General features: G+C 43.7%; 2 protein-coding genes across 2 annotated transcripts; one reads left to right on the top strand and one right to left on the bottom strand.

The window, feature by feature from the left end:
• The first annotated feature begins 2 nt into the window (after nt 1-2).
• Nucleotides 3-2,533, top strand: LOC311505050 (growth arrest and DNA damage-inducible protein GADD45 beta-like). The gene is made up of 4 exons (XM_084568452.1): nt 3-166; nt 624-725; nt 891-1,107; nt 1,352-2,533. Exons 1-4 carry the CDS (start codon nt 129-131, stop codon nt 1,454-1,456), a joined length of 462 nt encoding a protein of 153 aa, XP_084424578.1. The 5' UTR covers nt 3-128; the 3' UTR covers nt 1,457-2,533.
• Nucleotides 2,534-3,223: 690 nt separating this feature from the next.
• On the bottom strand, nt 3,224-12,959 carry gng7 (guanine nucleotide binding protein (G protein), gamma 7). Its single transcript, XM_084568991.1, has 4 exons — nt 12,866-12,959; nt 10,093-10,248; nt 8,495-8,610; nt 3,224-8,267 (listed from the first exon to the last, which is right to left on the bottom strand). The coding sequence occupies exons 3-4, from the start codon at nt 8,573-8,575 to the stop codon at nt 8,142-8,144; spliced, it is 207 nt and encodes a 68-aa protein (XP_084425117.1). The 5' UTR covers nt 8,576-8,610; nt 10,093-10,248; nt 12,866-12,959; the 3' UTR covers nt 3,224-8,141.
• Between the last annotated feature and the right edge of the window lie 5,251 nt (nt 12,960-18,210).

Genomic DNA, 18,210 nt, shown 5'->3' with positions numbered 1-18,210 from the left:
AACGTTGCCAACAACAAAACGCTGCAAACGCGCTCCCTGCAGGAGGCTGGGCACGCTTGGGGAATATTCAAACCGCCGGATTGTTGTCACGCTTTCACACACCGGGATTGGGATTTTGATTCGCAAGCATGATTCCCGAGGAAAGCTTTGGCCCCATCGAGAACAGGTGAGATTTGGGCGCTCGGTTTCGTGCACGAGTGTTACACGGTTTTACGCGTGCATGCAGCATGGACATCATGTGCTGGACAGGCATGCTCCTCGTCCTTTGACCCATGCAGCCAGAAATGACATAAAAGTTTTGCACAGGATATATATTTCAGAGTTGATGCATTCACTTCTTGCACAATCTTATGCATGCATGTTGCACCTCCTGCAGTAAGCCTCACACTGTTTATGCTTATATACTAAGGCTTATGTCACACGCAACATATATGTGCTGACAGTGATTATCAGTGACTAATCGCAGCTTCTGCTTTTACTTCAGTTTGCATTTTTATAGAGAATTTGTGCAAAATAATGAGGCAGTTTTAAAAAAAAAAGAACTGCAGCATTTATTTGAAATGTCCAGAGTGAAGTTTTCCTGCAGAATACAAAAGGCTGATTGTTGTGTCTTTTCCCCTCAGGATGCAGTCTGTAGGCCTGGCTCTGGAGGAGTTGTTGGTAACGGCTCAGAAACAAGACTGCCTGACGGTTGGCATCTATGAATCAGCAAAACTTCTCAATGCGTGAGTGCAACTGTTTAGCTTGGCTTCACAATGCCTCCCAATGTTTTCAGCTCTCAAGTATGCGCTTCCCTTACATTCCAAAAAATAACTTTTCCTTGCCTAACTGTCCCGGACATGTGAGTTTAATTTTTTATTTTTTTCCTTGTCTCCTCTTTCATTCCTCAGTGACCCAGACAGTGTGGTTCTTTGCGTCCTGGCAGACGACGGTGAAGACGACGTGGCGCTGCAGATTCACTTCACGCTGCTGCAGTCCTTCTGCTGCGACAGCGGTATCACCATCCTGCGAGTGTCGGGGGTTCAGCGGCTCCAGCAGCTGCTCGGAGCCGTGGATGCCAACAGAAACCAGGAGGAGTGCGGAGACCTCCACTGCATGCTGGTCACGGTGCGTTGACTCAGCACAACAGCCGTCTTTTATGTAACTGAAACTGACAAGTGCATTTATGATTATTAAACAGGCCGCTTTCATGCACCAGCTAAAATGTTGCACTTACTTGAAGTTTCCAGAAATCTATGCATCTTGTCTTTTCTTTGGGCTTTTACTTTTTTTTTTTTTTTTTTTTGTAAAATATTGTCTGCGGATCAAATTCACCTTGAAATCTGAACATGCATTCTTTTGTTCCCTGCAGAACCCTCAGGCAGACCACTGCAGACTAGAAGAAGTTGGGAGCTACTGCCAGGAGAGTCGACGCCTCGACCAGTGGGTGCCTGAACTAGTTCTGCAGGAACGCTGAAGGGTTTGCATTCACACAAAAAAAAGGACAAAACAAAAAGGAAACAAAACGCAGGAGCTTTCCCGGGGTCCCGATACTCGTGAACTGAAGGATCTCGAGGCTCAAGCAAGGACGACCTAGAGTGAACCCGGTGCCAGTCCACCGATGATGAACTGATGACTGGTTTCTACAATCTGTGTTTCGTTCACAAGATGCAGACAGAAAAAAAGCACATTCAGGCTGCACGTTTTTTTTTTTTGTCAGTAAAACACAAACTATTCTGTTTAGTGCTTCTGTTTGGGTACTCACAATGTTTACGGGGTGTGACACCGATCATTAAGAGAAGTTGAAGCTTTGAAAGAAACGTGTCCACACCCCAACTTGTACCTGGAAGACTTGTGTGTTTATTGACTCAACAGGAATGTTGTAATGGGTGAAACTGTACCCGGCATTCCTGTGTGTTCTGACATGGGATAGTCTCCGGAGAGCAGGGGCGTGTATGAATGTGTGGTATTCATATACAATACTCGTGTCCTTCTTTAGGAAAGACTGGTCGTGCAGCATGTGCACTCTAGAAATCGGCAGCAGAACCTTTGCGGAGGACTCGTCGCCATGGAAACTGCAACGGGAAAAGATGTTAGGAGTTAAAGGCAAACGCAGGACTCGCTGGCATTGTAGGACCAAAAAAACAAAAACAAAACAAACAGAACATGATGTCTTTTGGTCGGGATTCAAGTTTCAGGAGGATACAGAATGAACTGTCTCGTGTGAATGGCGCAGCTTCAAATGGTTGCACTGAAAATGAAACCATTGGGAGAAATGTTTGTGCCTTCAAGAGTGCTGCCCTATTTGACAGATGACTAATATTGTGTGGCTACATTGTTTAATTTATTTAGTGTTCCTGGTGTTTTTGTAGCTATTTGTGGCCTATTTTGTGCTCTGTTAACTAAGTAAATAAATTATTATATTCAATAATAATTGACTGTTTTTATACTATGTGTGCATAATGGACACTGAGTCACACAACAACAGTTTACATTCCAGTAGAAGCAATTAAAGCTGAATGCGCACAAAGCCTCCGACAATGGCATATTTTTCTATTGTATTAAACATAAGTCAGAGTGAAACCTGGGTGGATATGGAAACTTGTTTTATTGGGAGAAACAGGCAAAACAAGCCGATGCAGATCTGCCGTCTCTACGAGTCAGCACGCAATGAAACACGTTGCAAGAACTGATTTAAATTACTCCTGAAAACTTCCAAGCCAGACTTCAGTCGTGTAAACGTTTTATATAATTCATTTTAAATGTGCGTGTGTGCGTATAACCACACCCATGCATCTGTATCTCCACTTGATCTCCGTATCTCCGCTCTGTTCTGTTCTCTACCCCACCCTCCGCTCTCACATGTCTGTTCACGGCTCCCGGCTGCAGAGCTTTGGGAGAGAGGAACATTCAGGCACATGGACCTCCCACTTGTTTACGATCAGCTGGACAGAGGATTGTCTGCTGTCGGCACTGGCTTCTAATTGGCTGTGGGTCACCCACCTTAAACGGGATTGGCCGTGACTCGTAGGAGGGTGAGAAGGGAGTTTGGTTTGAAACTTAGAATAGGCCCCTGAATGTTGAGGCTTAAAAAGGCACAAAGAAAGAAGGCCTGAGACAGAGGAGTTGCAACAATAACATTCCTGTGAAATGACCCAACAGGTAGTCTTTACCTGGGCGCTTTGTTTACTTTTTTTTTGGTGAATTAACATTTCCATCTGTGCACCGCACGCCATGTACTCATTAGGCCAGACAGCATGTGCGTACATGTGCCTTGGATGTGTTTACAGTCTGTGTTAGTAATTGTAAGAGCGTTTCAGTTTGCTTCAAAAAGAAAATGAGATCTCAAAAAAAAGTAAACAAACTGCAGGTAATAATTAACTTGAGGCTGCAGCCGTGCTGCGCTACACAGACTGTTAACGTGCAAATGTCTACTACGTTTATGTTCATGCTAATATTTCCTAGTAATGCAATTTAGATTTGGAGTTGACTGATCATAAACCAAAGTACAAATTACAATTAAGCTGCTCAAGGCTGGAATGCATATTTGCACCAACCATCATAACATCTAATATGTTTCGAGCTGTTGCATAAACCATTTCATCCAAAGGTTGCTGAAACCAAAGTGATGACTGACAGAAAAAAGGACATAAAAATCACACAACAGCGTTTGTTATTATATCATCTTTTTATTAATGTTATCTACTTCTCAATATCATCTTTTTTTTTTTAACAGCAATATCCACAAAATATTAACAGTGTGCAAGAAAACATGAGTTATGGCACATCAGAGAACAGTTACAAAAAATAGATATATTTTCTTCATAATCAGTCAAGGCAAAAAGATACATATACTGTATGCATACACAGGAGATCAGAACACAAAAGATGAGTCTCAGGAAAGGCTCAGAGCCAATTCAGTGATGTTTGATAATATGAAAGTCCACCGGCGAGGAGCCTCAGCCCGCCTCACGGGAAACAAAGTGAATTACGCCGGGCTCACTTTGTGTCGGTGGATTTTCCATCTCGAGCCGCCGCGTTACGCTTTAAGACCGTTTCGTTCTGTTGATCTGATAACCCCAAGACCAGCATTAACACAATATACGCCACTATAAGGCAAACTAACAAACAACCAAATCAGACACACTGTCAGCCAGCCCTGCATTTCAGGCTGGCTGCCTCTGATTGTAGCCCAACCAGGAATGGAATGATTGAAAATTAAAAAAAAAAACAATGATGATATAAAATAGTCATTTCAGGACAACATTAGTGTGTGCATGTGTGTGTGCTGATATGATGTGCGTGCTTGTTTTATGTTGTGTGAAACCTCCGCAGCTAGTAACCCTCCTTGAGTTTAGCTTGCAAAGAAATTACAGGGGACAGCGTTTTCTCTTCTTAAAGCTATCGAATCAGCGATTTCCTCGATCTCACAATAGTTCAGGCTGTGCAAAAATAAATTCTGCTTTACTTCCTCCTCGTCCCTGTGGTTTAAACTTCTATATGTAACCTACATATTATACTTCTTGAGCTATAGGCTCATATCATATAATGATCACTCCAAATAAGACAAGAAAGAGGCATCATTTGTTATCATTAGATGAAGCCAGGCTAGCAGTTTCCTCCCATTCCAGTCTTTAACCTGAGCTAAGCTAACTAGCGCCTGGATTTAGCTTCAAACTGAAAGCAGCTGCTTACTTTAGCTTAGCTTAAAGACTAGAAATGAGTGGAAACAGCTAGCCTAGCCACACCACTATCTATCTGTCTACCAGCTCCTCTATTTCATGATAAGTCAAAGATAAGTATAGCACGCTCATTTAGCATTTTGTTAGCTTTTGCCAAAATCAGGCTATAAGTTTGTACCAGTTTTTCAGCTAAGCTAGCTAACTGCTTAGCTATTTATTAAATGAACTCACAGGAATAAAAGTGTTCCCAAAATGTCAAACAAGGCATAAATGAGTGGTTAAAAAATAACCCGCGGACGCTATAATCAAGCCGAGCCCGGCAGAGTTAAAAAGTAAAAGAATCTCTTTAAATAAGTGAGTCTAACGGCCTCGTGACTATTGTGTGGGTAACTGTTGCTCATCACAATAAAAATAGCTTCCCACGTTTCAACAATTTCTGGGCGGTGACACAATCCCTTTTTTACTCTTCTCCGGAGCGTGCACACCAGCCTCCGAGTGATAAAACGACCCAGCAGATGCCAAACATGCTGTTCTGTCTGGTAGTAGACCAACACATGACCTCTCCCCCGGTCACGCTGACCCCGACCTAGAACTGCAGGACCGCGGTGGACATTACCGTGTGACGCTCTGACGCACTGAAGGCACTGTGTGTTCTTAACACAGTGTCTCTCCCACAAACACACATGCCACTATGCCACTGCCTCTATTTTCTCTTCTCCGCCCTCTGCTCTGCAAAATCATCCTTTTTTCCAGCTACCAAACACCGGCCCCCACACACATGCACACAAACTCACACACCGGTCGGCTCTCTCGGTTTCGGAACAAAGGCAAATGATAAATGCAGCGAGGCAAGGCTAATTAGCAATTTAAACTTGCACTGAAAGGTAGTATTTGTCAAAGGCTGTTTCTTTTTCCACTTCAAGAGCTCAGTGTGAAGACTGGAAACGGGAGAACATGTGGCTGGTCCAGTGTTTGAAGGGAACAAAATCAGCCCATTAACACAAATATATATGTCATTTTTTTTTTTGCCTGGCTGCTTCTAATACACATTTGATAAACCTCCAACTATACTCCCAAAAGTCAGCGTAGCAGCTGGGTCATACTGACCTTGTGATATGACAACAGAAAAGCAGTGGGATCCACCCCCGTGACAACCTAAGTCCTGACTAAATGACCCCACCCTGCTCTGTTGCTGTAAGTTACTTTTGACAAAAGCGCAAATATGAGGCCATCAGCTCTCAGTAACAGGCTCCCATCACCTTTGGCCTCTCACAACCTAAAAAGCACCTGCAAGAGAGAGTGTAGGTGTGTATCACGCTGTGTGTTGCCCAAAAACTGACGCTTGAGAAAAATATTTAAAAAATGTGGGTGGCTCCGGTATTAAAGGACAGATTGGGAGGTTGGTTTTTGCCACAGGAATGAGGTCCGATGTTGAGTCATCCTCTAACAGGACAGGATCCTAAACCGTACAGGGCTTTTACACCACTTCATCCTCATCAGGTGTATTTGTGTCCGCGGTTCAAACCAACCTCCGCCATCTTGAGCCTCTAAAACCTGAATGACAAATGGAAGAAGAGGACAGACATGATCCCGACTGACAGAAACAGAATAAGTAGTACTAAAAAAAAACATCCACAGAGGGGAGTTCTGTGTTTAGATTTTGTATCTTACAAACACTGTACAGGGTAATACTCAACTGACCAGGTTCCATGGACTCCATAGAAAGAAGAAAACTCAAAAAAACTAAACAGAAAAACAAAAAAAAGAAAACCCAAAACAGCTACTCTTCAACTTATCACTTCTGCACATGTCTGAAAGAAAGTTTATACACTTAGTTTGTTTCTCTTAACGTCGTTTTTTTCTGCTTCATCTTCAGTTTTTACAATCAAGTTTGGTTTGTCAGAGAGGAGGAGAGCCGTGGAGGAGAGGTGGAACGAGGACACGGGATGGGGGCCGGCCGATTCGGCCCCTGATCAGGCTGAACTCACATTCCAGTAAACCTGGAACCGTTAATGACTGGTTAAGCCTGGTATTCTGATTAATAGCTAGAAATATTATGCATTCAATCTAAACCCGTTCTCTGTATAGGCAAAGAAAACAAACACTTCCTTCTTTGCATTCCTTCCCTTTCCTGTAACCTTACAGGAACTGACAAGAAAAATAATCAAATATGAGCGAGTAAATTGAGCAAAGGACACGATCATTTTAAGTTTTTAAGTTTGGGGTATCTCCTCCGGCCTTGTAGTCCTTGCAGACTAATTCTGGGTATGGTCAGTCAGCGACCTCGCCCTCTCTCAGGGTAAAGCACAGGGAGGCTTGATGTACAGTAGAAACCTTTGTTTAAGATCTGGTTAGGTGTTACCCCTGGCGTACAACTGGGTCCCCTGTTATTTCATTAACACAAGCAGGAAATGAAACCCGATCAGCCAGGGGCAATACCTATGTCAAAGCAAAACAATCAAAAGAAAGTACAGTATTATCTTATCTGTTAATGCTCCAACAAAATATCTAAACATACATTGAGTTCACAAACAAGTATTTCTTAAGAAAAAATGCAGTAAACGTCCGCGGTTAATAGCTTGAGTTCTGTGTAGAGCCGTGTTCTTCTCGTAGGTGCAGATCTGAGGTCAGATTAGACATCGGGTTTCAACCGGCAGCAGCCATTGCGAGCTGCAGCGGCGTCAGTGACGGCAGATCGGCATCTAGAGACGACTTTTTGTACAGGTTGGCACAGCTGGAGGCTCGGCCAAAGGCTGCAGACAGCCATAGTGAGGCCACAGGCAGAGAAGGTCTGTTGGTACAGGTTTGGGGTGGGAACATGCTGTAGTCTGAGTCAAAGGCTTTAGCCACTTGCTCTGAAATGACTCAAGGACAAAACTCCCACAAAAGAAAAAAAAAAAATAGTTAAGCGCTTATCGAGCTTTTTGTGGGACACCAGGTTGAATTTGGCACGGCTGGCCTGGCGCCTACGTCCCATTTTCGGTTGCCCACATGCATCCTCCCACTCCCTGCCTATGGCACAGCTGCCCACCCTTTACCCAACACCTCCCTTCATGACAAAAAGAAGGAAGAAAATACTGGTTTCCTACGGATTATTAATGTCCAAATCCCTTTTCAAGTTAAGCTGACACTTGTAGTTAATTCACCAGCATATATGAATATTACCAAAGCACCTTGGATCATACTCAGTGATATACTGATCTCAGCCACTGTGAGCACAAGATACCTGCCCCCTAGCTGTGGCTCTGGGGTATGGCGCTTTTCCAGAGTGGCTATTTTGGGTGTATCCGTGTTGCTTTGTGTATGTGTATGTGTGTGTGTGTGTGTGTGTGTGTGTGCAGCTCCTTTATGATCAAACAGGGCTGCTTGAAGTTGTGTGCATGTCTGGGGGAAGTCTGAGGATCAATTTAGATAGTGTGTGTGTGTGTGCATGAGTGTATGTAAATAAGTGCGTGTGAGGACAGGAAAAGCGGGACGCAGCTATAGGATGATGCACGGTTTCTTGTCCTTGAAAGGGTTTTCGGAGGTGGGCACGCCAACCAGCAGGGGGTCGCTACGAGCGTGCTGCTCACAGTAACTCATCAGGTCTGCCGCTGCTTTAGACACCTGACAGGACGGAGGGGAAGGGAGGAGAGGGAGGGGGTAGGTGAGGGAAGGCAAAGGAGGGGGAGATAAGGAAATTAAAGGGTAGCACGTGTGGAGGAGAATCGGCCCAGGATCAGGAGGAAGAGGAGGAACATGAATGGGAAGATGGAAGAAGGTATAAGGAGAATCAAATGTGGGTGAATAATCGCACATATACATACAAAAAAATATGCCAGAAAAGCTTTTACCTTAATGCGTTCAATCCCTGCCTCGATCCTCAGCTGTTCCACCAGTTTCCTGGCCTGGGCGATATTATTAGTGGTAGACATGCTGATCCATCAGAGTGCACCAACACAGGAGAAAACTAAAAGTGAGAGAAAAGGGGTTAGTCATGAATTGGCTTCTCTAAAATCTTATGTTCTGTTCACAACCGAGAAGAAAATCTTTCTGGTGACATAAGCCCAGAAAGAATGTAACTCAAGACTCGTTAACTATTTTTCAGCCCCCAGAAATTTCGAGTGAAAGGTTCGATTAAAATCTCGCGCAAAGAGCCTTAGGTTAAGATTCTTTTAACTACTTCATTTAAGGTCAAGATTGAGCTTTCACTCACGGTGTAATTACAGTAGTAGGAACACGGTCAGGCCAGCACATTATTGGTGAAAATACAAGATTGTAAGAGTCTAGCAGCGGATATGACTTTACTATTAACTGGGCTTACATGGCTGCACAGTTACAGAAGAAAAAGAGATGGAAGAAATGACTGAAAATTGACTTTTTGAAATAACGTCTTCTGTGTCTTGTTGTGACATAAAGGATTCTGCGCATCTCAGTTCCTCTGTTTTAATTTTTTGTTTAATAGTTTAGTTCATTACATTTATTTGTCAGATCAGATACTACGTTAATTTCCCTGCTGCGACTCCTGAAACTTTCCTCTCCACTTTCCTTCCTTCTGTGTATCATCATATAGAAAGAAAACGAACAATAGGGATAAATAAAAACTGAACTAAAGAAAATTTTCTTCTCATGTAAAGGGGTCTGGGGTTAAGATTATTTTCTTCACACTATTATTTTCAAGATACTGAATGATACTTTTTTGTAATAGTAGTAAAACAGTCAACTCAATACAATTCCTCCACCAATAACTTATAGCTACTGTTTGCTTGGTGCTGCTACTATTTTTTAAACCCTATTTATTACATTAGCTCTTACAGTTTTTTCTCTAACCTTATTCTATTTTTTATTCTAACTTATATTTTTGCACTGCCACTGTATCGTATCATATCGTATCGTTGGATCTCATCTTATCTCATCTGTTCTTAATAGTAATACAAACTATAAGATTGTTAGAGGCTTTTGTGGTCATGCAGGATCATGCTGCTGCACCAGTTTCCACACGTTTAAGTCATTCAGGAGACTGTTGCAGAGCTGCAGCACCACTGGGAGGTGATTACGTGGTGGTGCAATAAGCTCAAAACACAGTTGATTAAGGTGAGAGAGTTACAGTTAGAGGCAGCATAACTGAGACCTAAGCCTGGTGTGTGGAAGGCAGTTTAAATAATCAATCCTTGGCTTTAATGCCAAATATTCTCTGGATGCAACAGTTCATCAAACTGTGCAAATGCACAGATTGATGAACTGAGTGTATATAGGAATACATTAAATTGAGATGTAAATGTTGTTGTGCAAACCTTCAAGCAAACCCCCACTCAATATTTTCCCCCACCTCCAAGACTTTGCGAGCACGTTGAGTTAATTCTCGGTAAAGCCGGCTTTAAGATACTTTGCGGACTGAGCGGCCCGGAGAGCATGGAACATGATATAATGGCGACTATGAGCGGAGCATTACCTGACTGGTGGCGCGCAGACAGGACTCCCTCTGAACACTAATAGGAAGGGATGGAGAGGACGGCCTGAGTGACGCGGGGACGGCGAGGAGGACAGTTGCCAAGTCAAAATGACAGAGCTGGAGCTGGACGGCGGCTGAGCTCACATTGGCTTGTCTCTGTGAAAGAAGAACAGGTGAGATGGAGTTGATGAGTTGGCTGCTTGCAAAGCTACTCAGTCAGAAAGATTTAAAAGAAAATTACATATTTCTGTGTTTATCATTCATTTCAGCAATAACTTCTGACTTCAAAAAGTGTATTTCTCTTTTGAAAACATGAATTTTCTTTTAGATTGTGGGCTGAATTTGCTTCATTGCCAAAGTATCATCATCCACCTCATAATTCATATCCCAACATCCATCATCACAACTCCATTTAGCTTCACTTTGCACCCCTATGACCACATTGCTGATCCGACAGTGGGACATTCCTTCATTTCTAAAACTCATCCACCAAACCCCCTTGCCTCTTTCATCGCTGACGCCCCTTTTTAACCCAGCATGGAGGTTTACCCCCCTCCTCCTCCCCCGTCAGCGACCAAAGTGAACCACACGCCTCACATACATGACTCCGAGTGTCACCACTGTGTCTCTCGCTGTGTCTCTCTGTCTGTCGCCGTCTCTCTCTCTCTCTCTCTCTCTCAGGAGGAGAGTCCTGCTTTAATTACTCCTACTGTGGAGTAGCTCAGAGAGTCATGTCTGTAATTAGGGTTTTTGTGTGCGAGTGTGTGCGTGAGAGAGAAAGAGAGCGAAATGAAGGTAGCGACTACCATAATAACACCTGAGGAGCTTCTCTCTCTCTCTCTCCCTGTCTCAGCCCACACATTGGTATTGTTCTGCATCCATTGATTGTCCCTCGGTACAATTTCAAATCCTAATCTTAATCTTGAACCCTTGGAGGTAAAAATGGTTCTGATTTTAGATGATTGTTATTTTGCTTCCCTTCTGTTTAATGACACACGTGCATGCACATGACTTTCTAGATAAAGGGTGGGAATATTGATACTGCTGACACATCATTGTCAAAGAAGAGCACAAAAACAACATTTTCTGCATGATATGTCTCATATTTTACAAGTCAAATAAATAAAGGCAGCAGTAGCGACATCTGTGATCATGCCCTGAAAATGACTTGCTGCTAGAGTTGAATACATTTCTGTTGTTATTCTTTTTAAAGGTGAGTTTAACCCCAGCAGTGTAGCCTTAAACAACTTGTTTCAGCCATAAAAGTGACGTTTCATCTTGCGGAAACTGCGGCTTTTGCCCCTTAATGCCGTACTCTGACACATTTATGTTCCAGAAAATAAATGTGTTTACTCCACTTGCAGACACACAGAGACACACACACCTGTTCCATCACAACTCACTCTGCGCTTCTCATCATCTGCCATGTCCCTAAATCACCTCACTTGCAAGCAATATGCAACACAAACTGGACACCAGAAGCTTATTGCATGGGTTGTTTGGAGCGCTCAACGCTTTGATTTTGTCTTGCAGCACACCTATGCTAGAAACCAGCTATTCTCCTGTGCTTAAAAACTCTTGACATGAAAAGTGTTTATTTTATTTACATTTTGTGGTGTGGATTCAACTCACAGAATGATTGCATCCAAGAAATGTCAGACTATATGAGTTATTTCACACTTTAGAGCTATTAGACGAGCTTTGGTTTCTGCAGCCTGTTGATTTTTCAAACTTTCTGCTATGGCGCACACCATGCCGAGAGAAGAAAGCTGATTTGCCACTTAAAAATAAAAAAATAAAAAAAACAAAAGGAAAGAAAAAAGAAAAACAACACTAACACGGATTTCCACTACAGTCACATCCCTCCTCTCTTGCTTCCCCCAAACTGAAACCCAATCTTGGAAAGCCCATGAACAGAAGCAAAACATATACAGTAAGCCGATTATTTGTCTTGGCCTGGACCTCAAGACATCACCAGAGCTGGACAGCCAGCCAACCAGCCAGCCAGCGAGCCCAGAGAGGCTCTCAAGACGCGCAAAAAAAAAAAAAAAAGCATCGATCCTTATTGATCCCAGCAGCTCCTGGGCGCTGATCGGGGCCTACAGTACGAAGCCATGTCCTCTGCTATAGGCCCTGCTCGCTGCTCCACCGTGTGAAAACACAATGCGGGCATTTTGATGGATAGAACAGCATGTCCTCTCTCTCCCATGGCTATCCACGCACCGCACACACGCGCCAACATACACACGCATACGCACGGGCGCGCAAGCACAGGCGGATCTTGTGCACATATCAAAGCCAGGGATATTTCCCCCCCAAGTGAAGACCAGACTAGACCGCTTCAGGTCTGCAAATAGGCCCTGGTTGTTAGCCGTGGGAGCAGGGTGGTGACATGTTTTGAGGGAGGCTGGCTCCAGTAGCCAATATAAACCCATCCAGCGACAATAACGGACACAGGACCGGAGCGCATGCCGTTATGTTCCGCTATTATGCAAATTGATGGGCCTACTTCTGTATATAAGATCCAGTCGCTGAGGCTTGTGCGTCCTCGCAGTCCAGCCGAGCTGTAGGAAATCTTCCACTGACCCTGTCCCCGGTCCTCCCCACCCTCTCTGCCGGCAAAGGGCTGGGGAAATCCGGATTCGTGACACTGATGAAGCCCCTCTCCGCTGCAGCCGCCCTCGGCGACGAGAAGCCGGGGTTGCAGAAGCGCACAGAGGCGTTACAATTATCACACACGGGCAGAAAAATAGCCGAAAATCTCCAAACTCACCTCCGAATGCGCCGTATTGGTGATTTAAAGGGCCAGATCCGCTGGTTTCTCACCCTCTCTGCTCGTTCACTCCCCGTCTTCACCGAGCCAAACGCCTCCCCCTCCGCTACCAGTGTCTGTCCACTCCTCTACCCCTCTCTCCCCTCCCTCCCTCCCTCCCTCTCTCCTTTCTCCCTCCCTCCCTCCTCCATCCCATCCAGCGACAGCTTTAACCCAAGGACCCAAACATTTTCAAAACATATATTCAACGAATGCAGCCTCCAAAACGGGATGATTTAAATGGTACACTTTCCAGTTATTAAGTAGATAGGCTATAATCATCTATTTTGATGGGGGCCCCTGGTGTCCTGAAGGCTCCTGTGGGTCCATAGTGGATATTGTAGTGTAGATTGGGTACAGGTGCTTGCACGAATGAAAAGCCCCATTCATATTTAACTAAAAAAACATCTTCCTCTGCCTTCCCTGGGCGTGCAAACCTCCATTTAATCGATCCTTAGACACATATTTGGGGGAATTATAACTATATCACTCAAGCATATCGATTGAATTGTATTTCCTGCACACCAGCTGATCTAATCTCTGATCTTTTGTCTATTGCAAACTGTAGGAACTGTGCTTGCTTATGTCCAAGGCAAATAATCAAGTTTGAGTCTTTGTGCACTGAAATAAATCTGCCATTATTCTTTGATTTGTGCATAAATTTAAAATTCAAATGCATGCTTATTATATTTGGATTAGTTCAATGCTCCATTTACAGTTGCTTGTCTGCTACTCACCCTGCTCCTCCACTTACACCGACGTGGGTCTGTGTTCACACTGGAGCGCCAGTGACTTCTGCAGCCACGCGGTGGCGCCATGGACCCATCTGAATTCAGACTCCTCGGGGGAGGTGTGGGCCTCTCCTATTCCTGGCAGGCCCTGCAAACACGCAACCTCCGTTTCCACCGAGCTGTGGTCCACTCCTCCACACAGAGCTAAAAGCCTCTGCATCCGCTGCAGGATTATTGGCTGAATATGGACTGGTTTGTTGCACTGTGATGAAGGGGACAGGAGGTTTCATGTTCAGGATCTTATTTGCCTTTCTTTTTAGGCCACAAAAACACAGGCGATGATGATATGTATGTGGATTTATACAATATTCATCCATGAAACAGTTGATGCATACAGGCACGTCTCCTTCACGGCTGTACAGAAACCTTTCTTGGCCATTTCTTGTATCCACAGGAGAGCTATTTATAACTCACGCAGAGTAGCTACTGCATTGGCCTCATTTCCACTGATGTGTGAAATTATGCTGATGCCTATACATTTCTCTTTCATTTCCTCACCTTTTAGCTCCCATTTTACCCCCTCTCACTTCTTCATTTGCCTCATTTCCTTCTTCCATTTCAGATCCAGCATTTCCCTCCCCGTCCCTCCCTCCTGTGTGTGTTGTTGAGGAGGCAGTAGGTTACCTACAGTGGATTAGAGCAGAGCACTTCATTCTCTCACAAATCAGCTGTGGGAGCTCGTGAGTCACCCCTTAAAGATGCTTTCGGGCTGACAGAGGCTTGACTTGTGTCTAGTGTGTAGCTCCCAGGCTTCTCTTTGGCCCAATACGCTACACAGACTTCCCCAGTTGTCTAGAAGCGCACATGTGCATGCAGACCATCTGACTAATTAAGGTCCAGCTGAGGGGTTGCCACACTGGCCCGGGGAGTGAGAGTTTTTGTCTTCGTTGCACCCCAGCAGCAGCAGAAGCAGCAGCAGCAGCAGCAGGCTGGGAGACCTCTGCCTGTCGTAACGCATCTCCGTCCCCACCAGGGTCACACCACACTGATGCGACAACCGTTGTCAACGTCACAGAGTCGCCATAGCAACCGTGCAGGGCACAGCATCCCCAAGCAGATGTTGAGAGAGAAGTGAGAGTGAAAGGAGGAGCGGGAGACTGTGAAGCCAGCGTCACTGTGTGAATTAAGCTACTGTAAAAGGCGCCTACAGTCGTAGCAGCAATGACTAAACATACTAAAAGGTTGGTACTAAGTGAACATGATGTTGACTTTATTCAGTGTGTTGCCATGTTACTGAATCCATCTACTCTAATTCTCTGGCCTACGTAAGTGGACATTAGAGGCAAATAGAAGCAGCCTTCATATGTCAGGCTTCTCATAGGCCTACTCAAAATAAGCTGGGAATACAGAAGCCTACTTTTTTCTCCACAGCTTACTATTTACTTGTAAATATACCATAAATATGGTGCATTGTTATAGATTCAACTACTCAATAAATACTTAAAATTAACTTTAAACTGCACATCAGTGAGCATAAATACAATATGCTAATGATACTTTGGCACTTTAACATAAGTCAAAGTTTCAGTCTGGTGCTTTAAAAGGACCAGCATATATAGCACACACGAGTGTTTCAGACAGAGGCGTGTGTTGTCAGAGATCTTGGCGTCTTAGTTCAGGTCGAATCCGAAGTTGTGTACGTTCAAGTTAATTTGTTTGCGGCATGTAGCCTGCATGGTGGGGCCTCCTGAAGCACTGATGATGTAAGGAAACTGATCTGTGAAGATTGAACTACCTCATGTTTTGTTTTATATTCCTATCAGTGTTAGCTAGATGCATGGTTAGCTATGTTCAATAGCCAGAGCTACTCAGGAGCACCTTAGCCTGAAACAAAATTTCACATTTTCAAAAATACTCAGGAGTTGAAGGAACTTCTTTCCAGGTCCTCCAGAATGAAAGACGGCTTCAAACGGAGGCTTGTACCGTTGGAGACTTTGAAGACTAAAGCTGCGTTTCCACTATGGGTGACAAAAGTTGCAAAACGGCCAGGTGTGGCTAGCTACATTACTGGTTAGTCATTGCTGAAGTGTTGCTCAGGCCCCTGTTGTCATGGTATTGACTTTAAAACATTTTCTGCAAATCATCTTCTTCGTTTTTCCTGTTTCGACAGTTTCTTCCTTGGTGTTTTGGTTCTTAATTCCTGTCTCTCCCTATTTGTTTGTTTAATTGTTTTGTCCTTGTGTGCTCCGCCCTCATTAGTTCCACCTGTGTCTCATTAACCCATCAGCCCTTGTGTGTGTGTGTCAGTGTCTATATATAGTCCTGCTTTTCCCTTTCTCAAGGGCCATTCCCTGTTCAGTAACCTGTTTGTTTCCTGCCCGTACCTGTACCATTACCCTGGATCATTTCTGTTTGTGTACCCTCGTGGTTCCTTGTTTTCCCCATTTTGTCTTGCTGTTGGTTTACTGGATTACCCTGCCTCTCTCTGTTATCTGCTATCTTTGTTAGCCGGTGACGTGATCCCTTTAAAGATTAACTAGAAAAACAAATGCATTTGACTGGCTCAAGTTTGTGCAATGAATCTCACCGGTCGTGTAGCGACACCTGTTGACAACATCAACTTGATGCTTAATATTGCTGGATTCCACCTAAATTAAAATGTAGCTTGTTGCGCTGTTGACGAAGGTGTGAGTGCAGCTTAAAGCCTCTGTCATGTATGAAGTGATTTGCTCATTGCTTATTGTTGTTAGTCAATATCCCAGGCTCTGGTTGCCATGGTAACCCCGTTAAAGAAGCAAAACATACAAATATTTAGTGTATGGATGTAGCTAGCTCTTCTTGGATTCACTGTTCTGTATTTGAAAAAGAAATATTCTGGGTTCATGCGATGCTCTTAGCCCGCTGTCAGCATCATGTGTTTGGTGGTAGGACCCAAAGGCTTGAACAGTGTTTCAGACTAGTCGACTAGTTAGTTTTTCAGTGTTGGACCATGACGCTTTAAGCATCACGACCACTGATGGTTAGCGCTGGTGCCTCACAGCAAGAAGGTCCTCAGTTTGGATCCCCAGGGCGGAGAGGGTTCGATTCTCAGGGCCTTTTTGTGCGGAGTTAGCATGTTCTCCCCATGTTTTCGTGGGTTTCCTCCCACCATCATCAAAAAACATTTGAGCTAGGCGCCGGGTCAGGTTGGCCCACAGTGGCGGCACACTCAGTCGCAGCGGCTCAGGACTAACCCTGTAATTTCGTTGTACAATTGCATAATGACAAATAAAGCACTTTGCCTTACCTTTACCTCACTAGTCACTGATCACGTGACAATAACAACATGGACACCTCCCAGAAGACAGGTGAGAAGCCTAGTGAGTTATTGCAGCAAAGTAGAAGTAGTTTGTCAAGTGTGTGGAAGTTTTTCACTAAAGATGAAGCCCATTCTATCGTGACATGCAGAATATGTAAGTCAGTCCTGAAATACAACAAAAGTACTACATCTGCTAACACTAGCAGAGGAACTTGTCCAAATCCTCTTGACAGTTGTCAGTTAACGACTTCACCACATGCCCTGCCGAGACAGGAGGAAGAAAGCTGAAAATCAAATGGCTGGTGAAACTATACTATACAACACACTGTGGAGTATTAATAAACTTTACTGATGGTGCTGAGTTGCTGCCTGTTTTTGTACAGGCTATACATATTTGCAGCACACAGTACGTAGAGCATGTCATGCAACCCCTAGTGCTTACATCATGTCAGTCAACTCTGTTGCTTGAGATTAGATAAACTACGCCCAATTCAATCATTAACAACTCATGGCCTCTTTTCAGCATTTCGCTGCTAGTGTCTTCTCGTTTTTACGCCTCTTTCGTTTAGGTGAGTTAAAAGACGCTGTGCTAGCCTGCCGTAGTTACATACTCAGGATATTATTAGGCAGTTGACAGCGTGGGAAGCATCTTATGAGTGTGAACACAAACAGATGTTCCTGTATTTACACATTTCAGAGTAAAGCATACTCGGTGTATTTCAATTTCACGTGTCTCCTCCATCTCTGACATAACGTGGTCGTTTTATGCTTGAATACAGTAAATATTTAAAATTTCACAGCTGTTCTTTAAATAGTAGAGATAAGTCGACACTGGCGTCCCCAGAGCTGTGATACCAGCGTGGATTAGTACAGGTGATGGTGAGTCACTGTACACAAGCCGCAAAGAGAGAGAGAGAGAGAGAGAGGTTTGGAAAATCAGACAACAAGCACTCCTCAGTTCACATTTTTATTAGGAAAATCATTTTGCAGATTTGATTATTGTCATCTATATATATATATATATATATTTATATATGTTAGTTTCAGTTATTCAGAGGATGCATCAGCACAGTATATTTTAATAGGAAGACTATTGCTAGAATAAATATCTATACATCATAATTAGTTAAATAATAGTAGTAAAAAAAAGTCCCAACAGAGGAAAATAAATAAACCGAGAGAATCATTTACAAAAAACATTAAGTGCTTAAAAGAAATGAAAGAAATTGCAAAACCGAAGCCATAAACGCTGCCGAGGAATTTATTTAAAAAATACA

This window comes from Chelon labrosus (genome assembly GCF_963514085.1).
Source record: "Chelon labrosus genome assembly, chromosome: 20".
NCBI lineage: Eukaryota > Metazoa > Chordata > Actinopteri > Mugiliformes > Mugilidae > Chelon > Chelon labrosus.
This window is presented reverse-complemented; position numbering and strand designations above follow the sequence as displayed.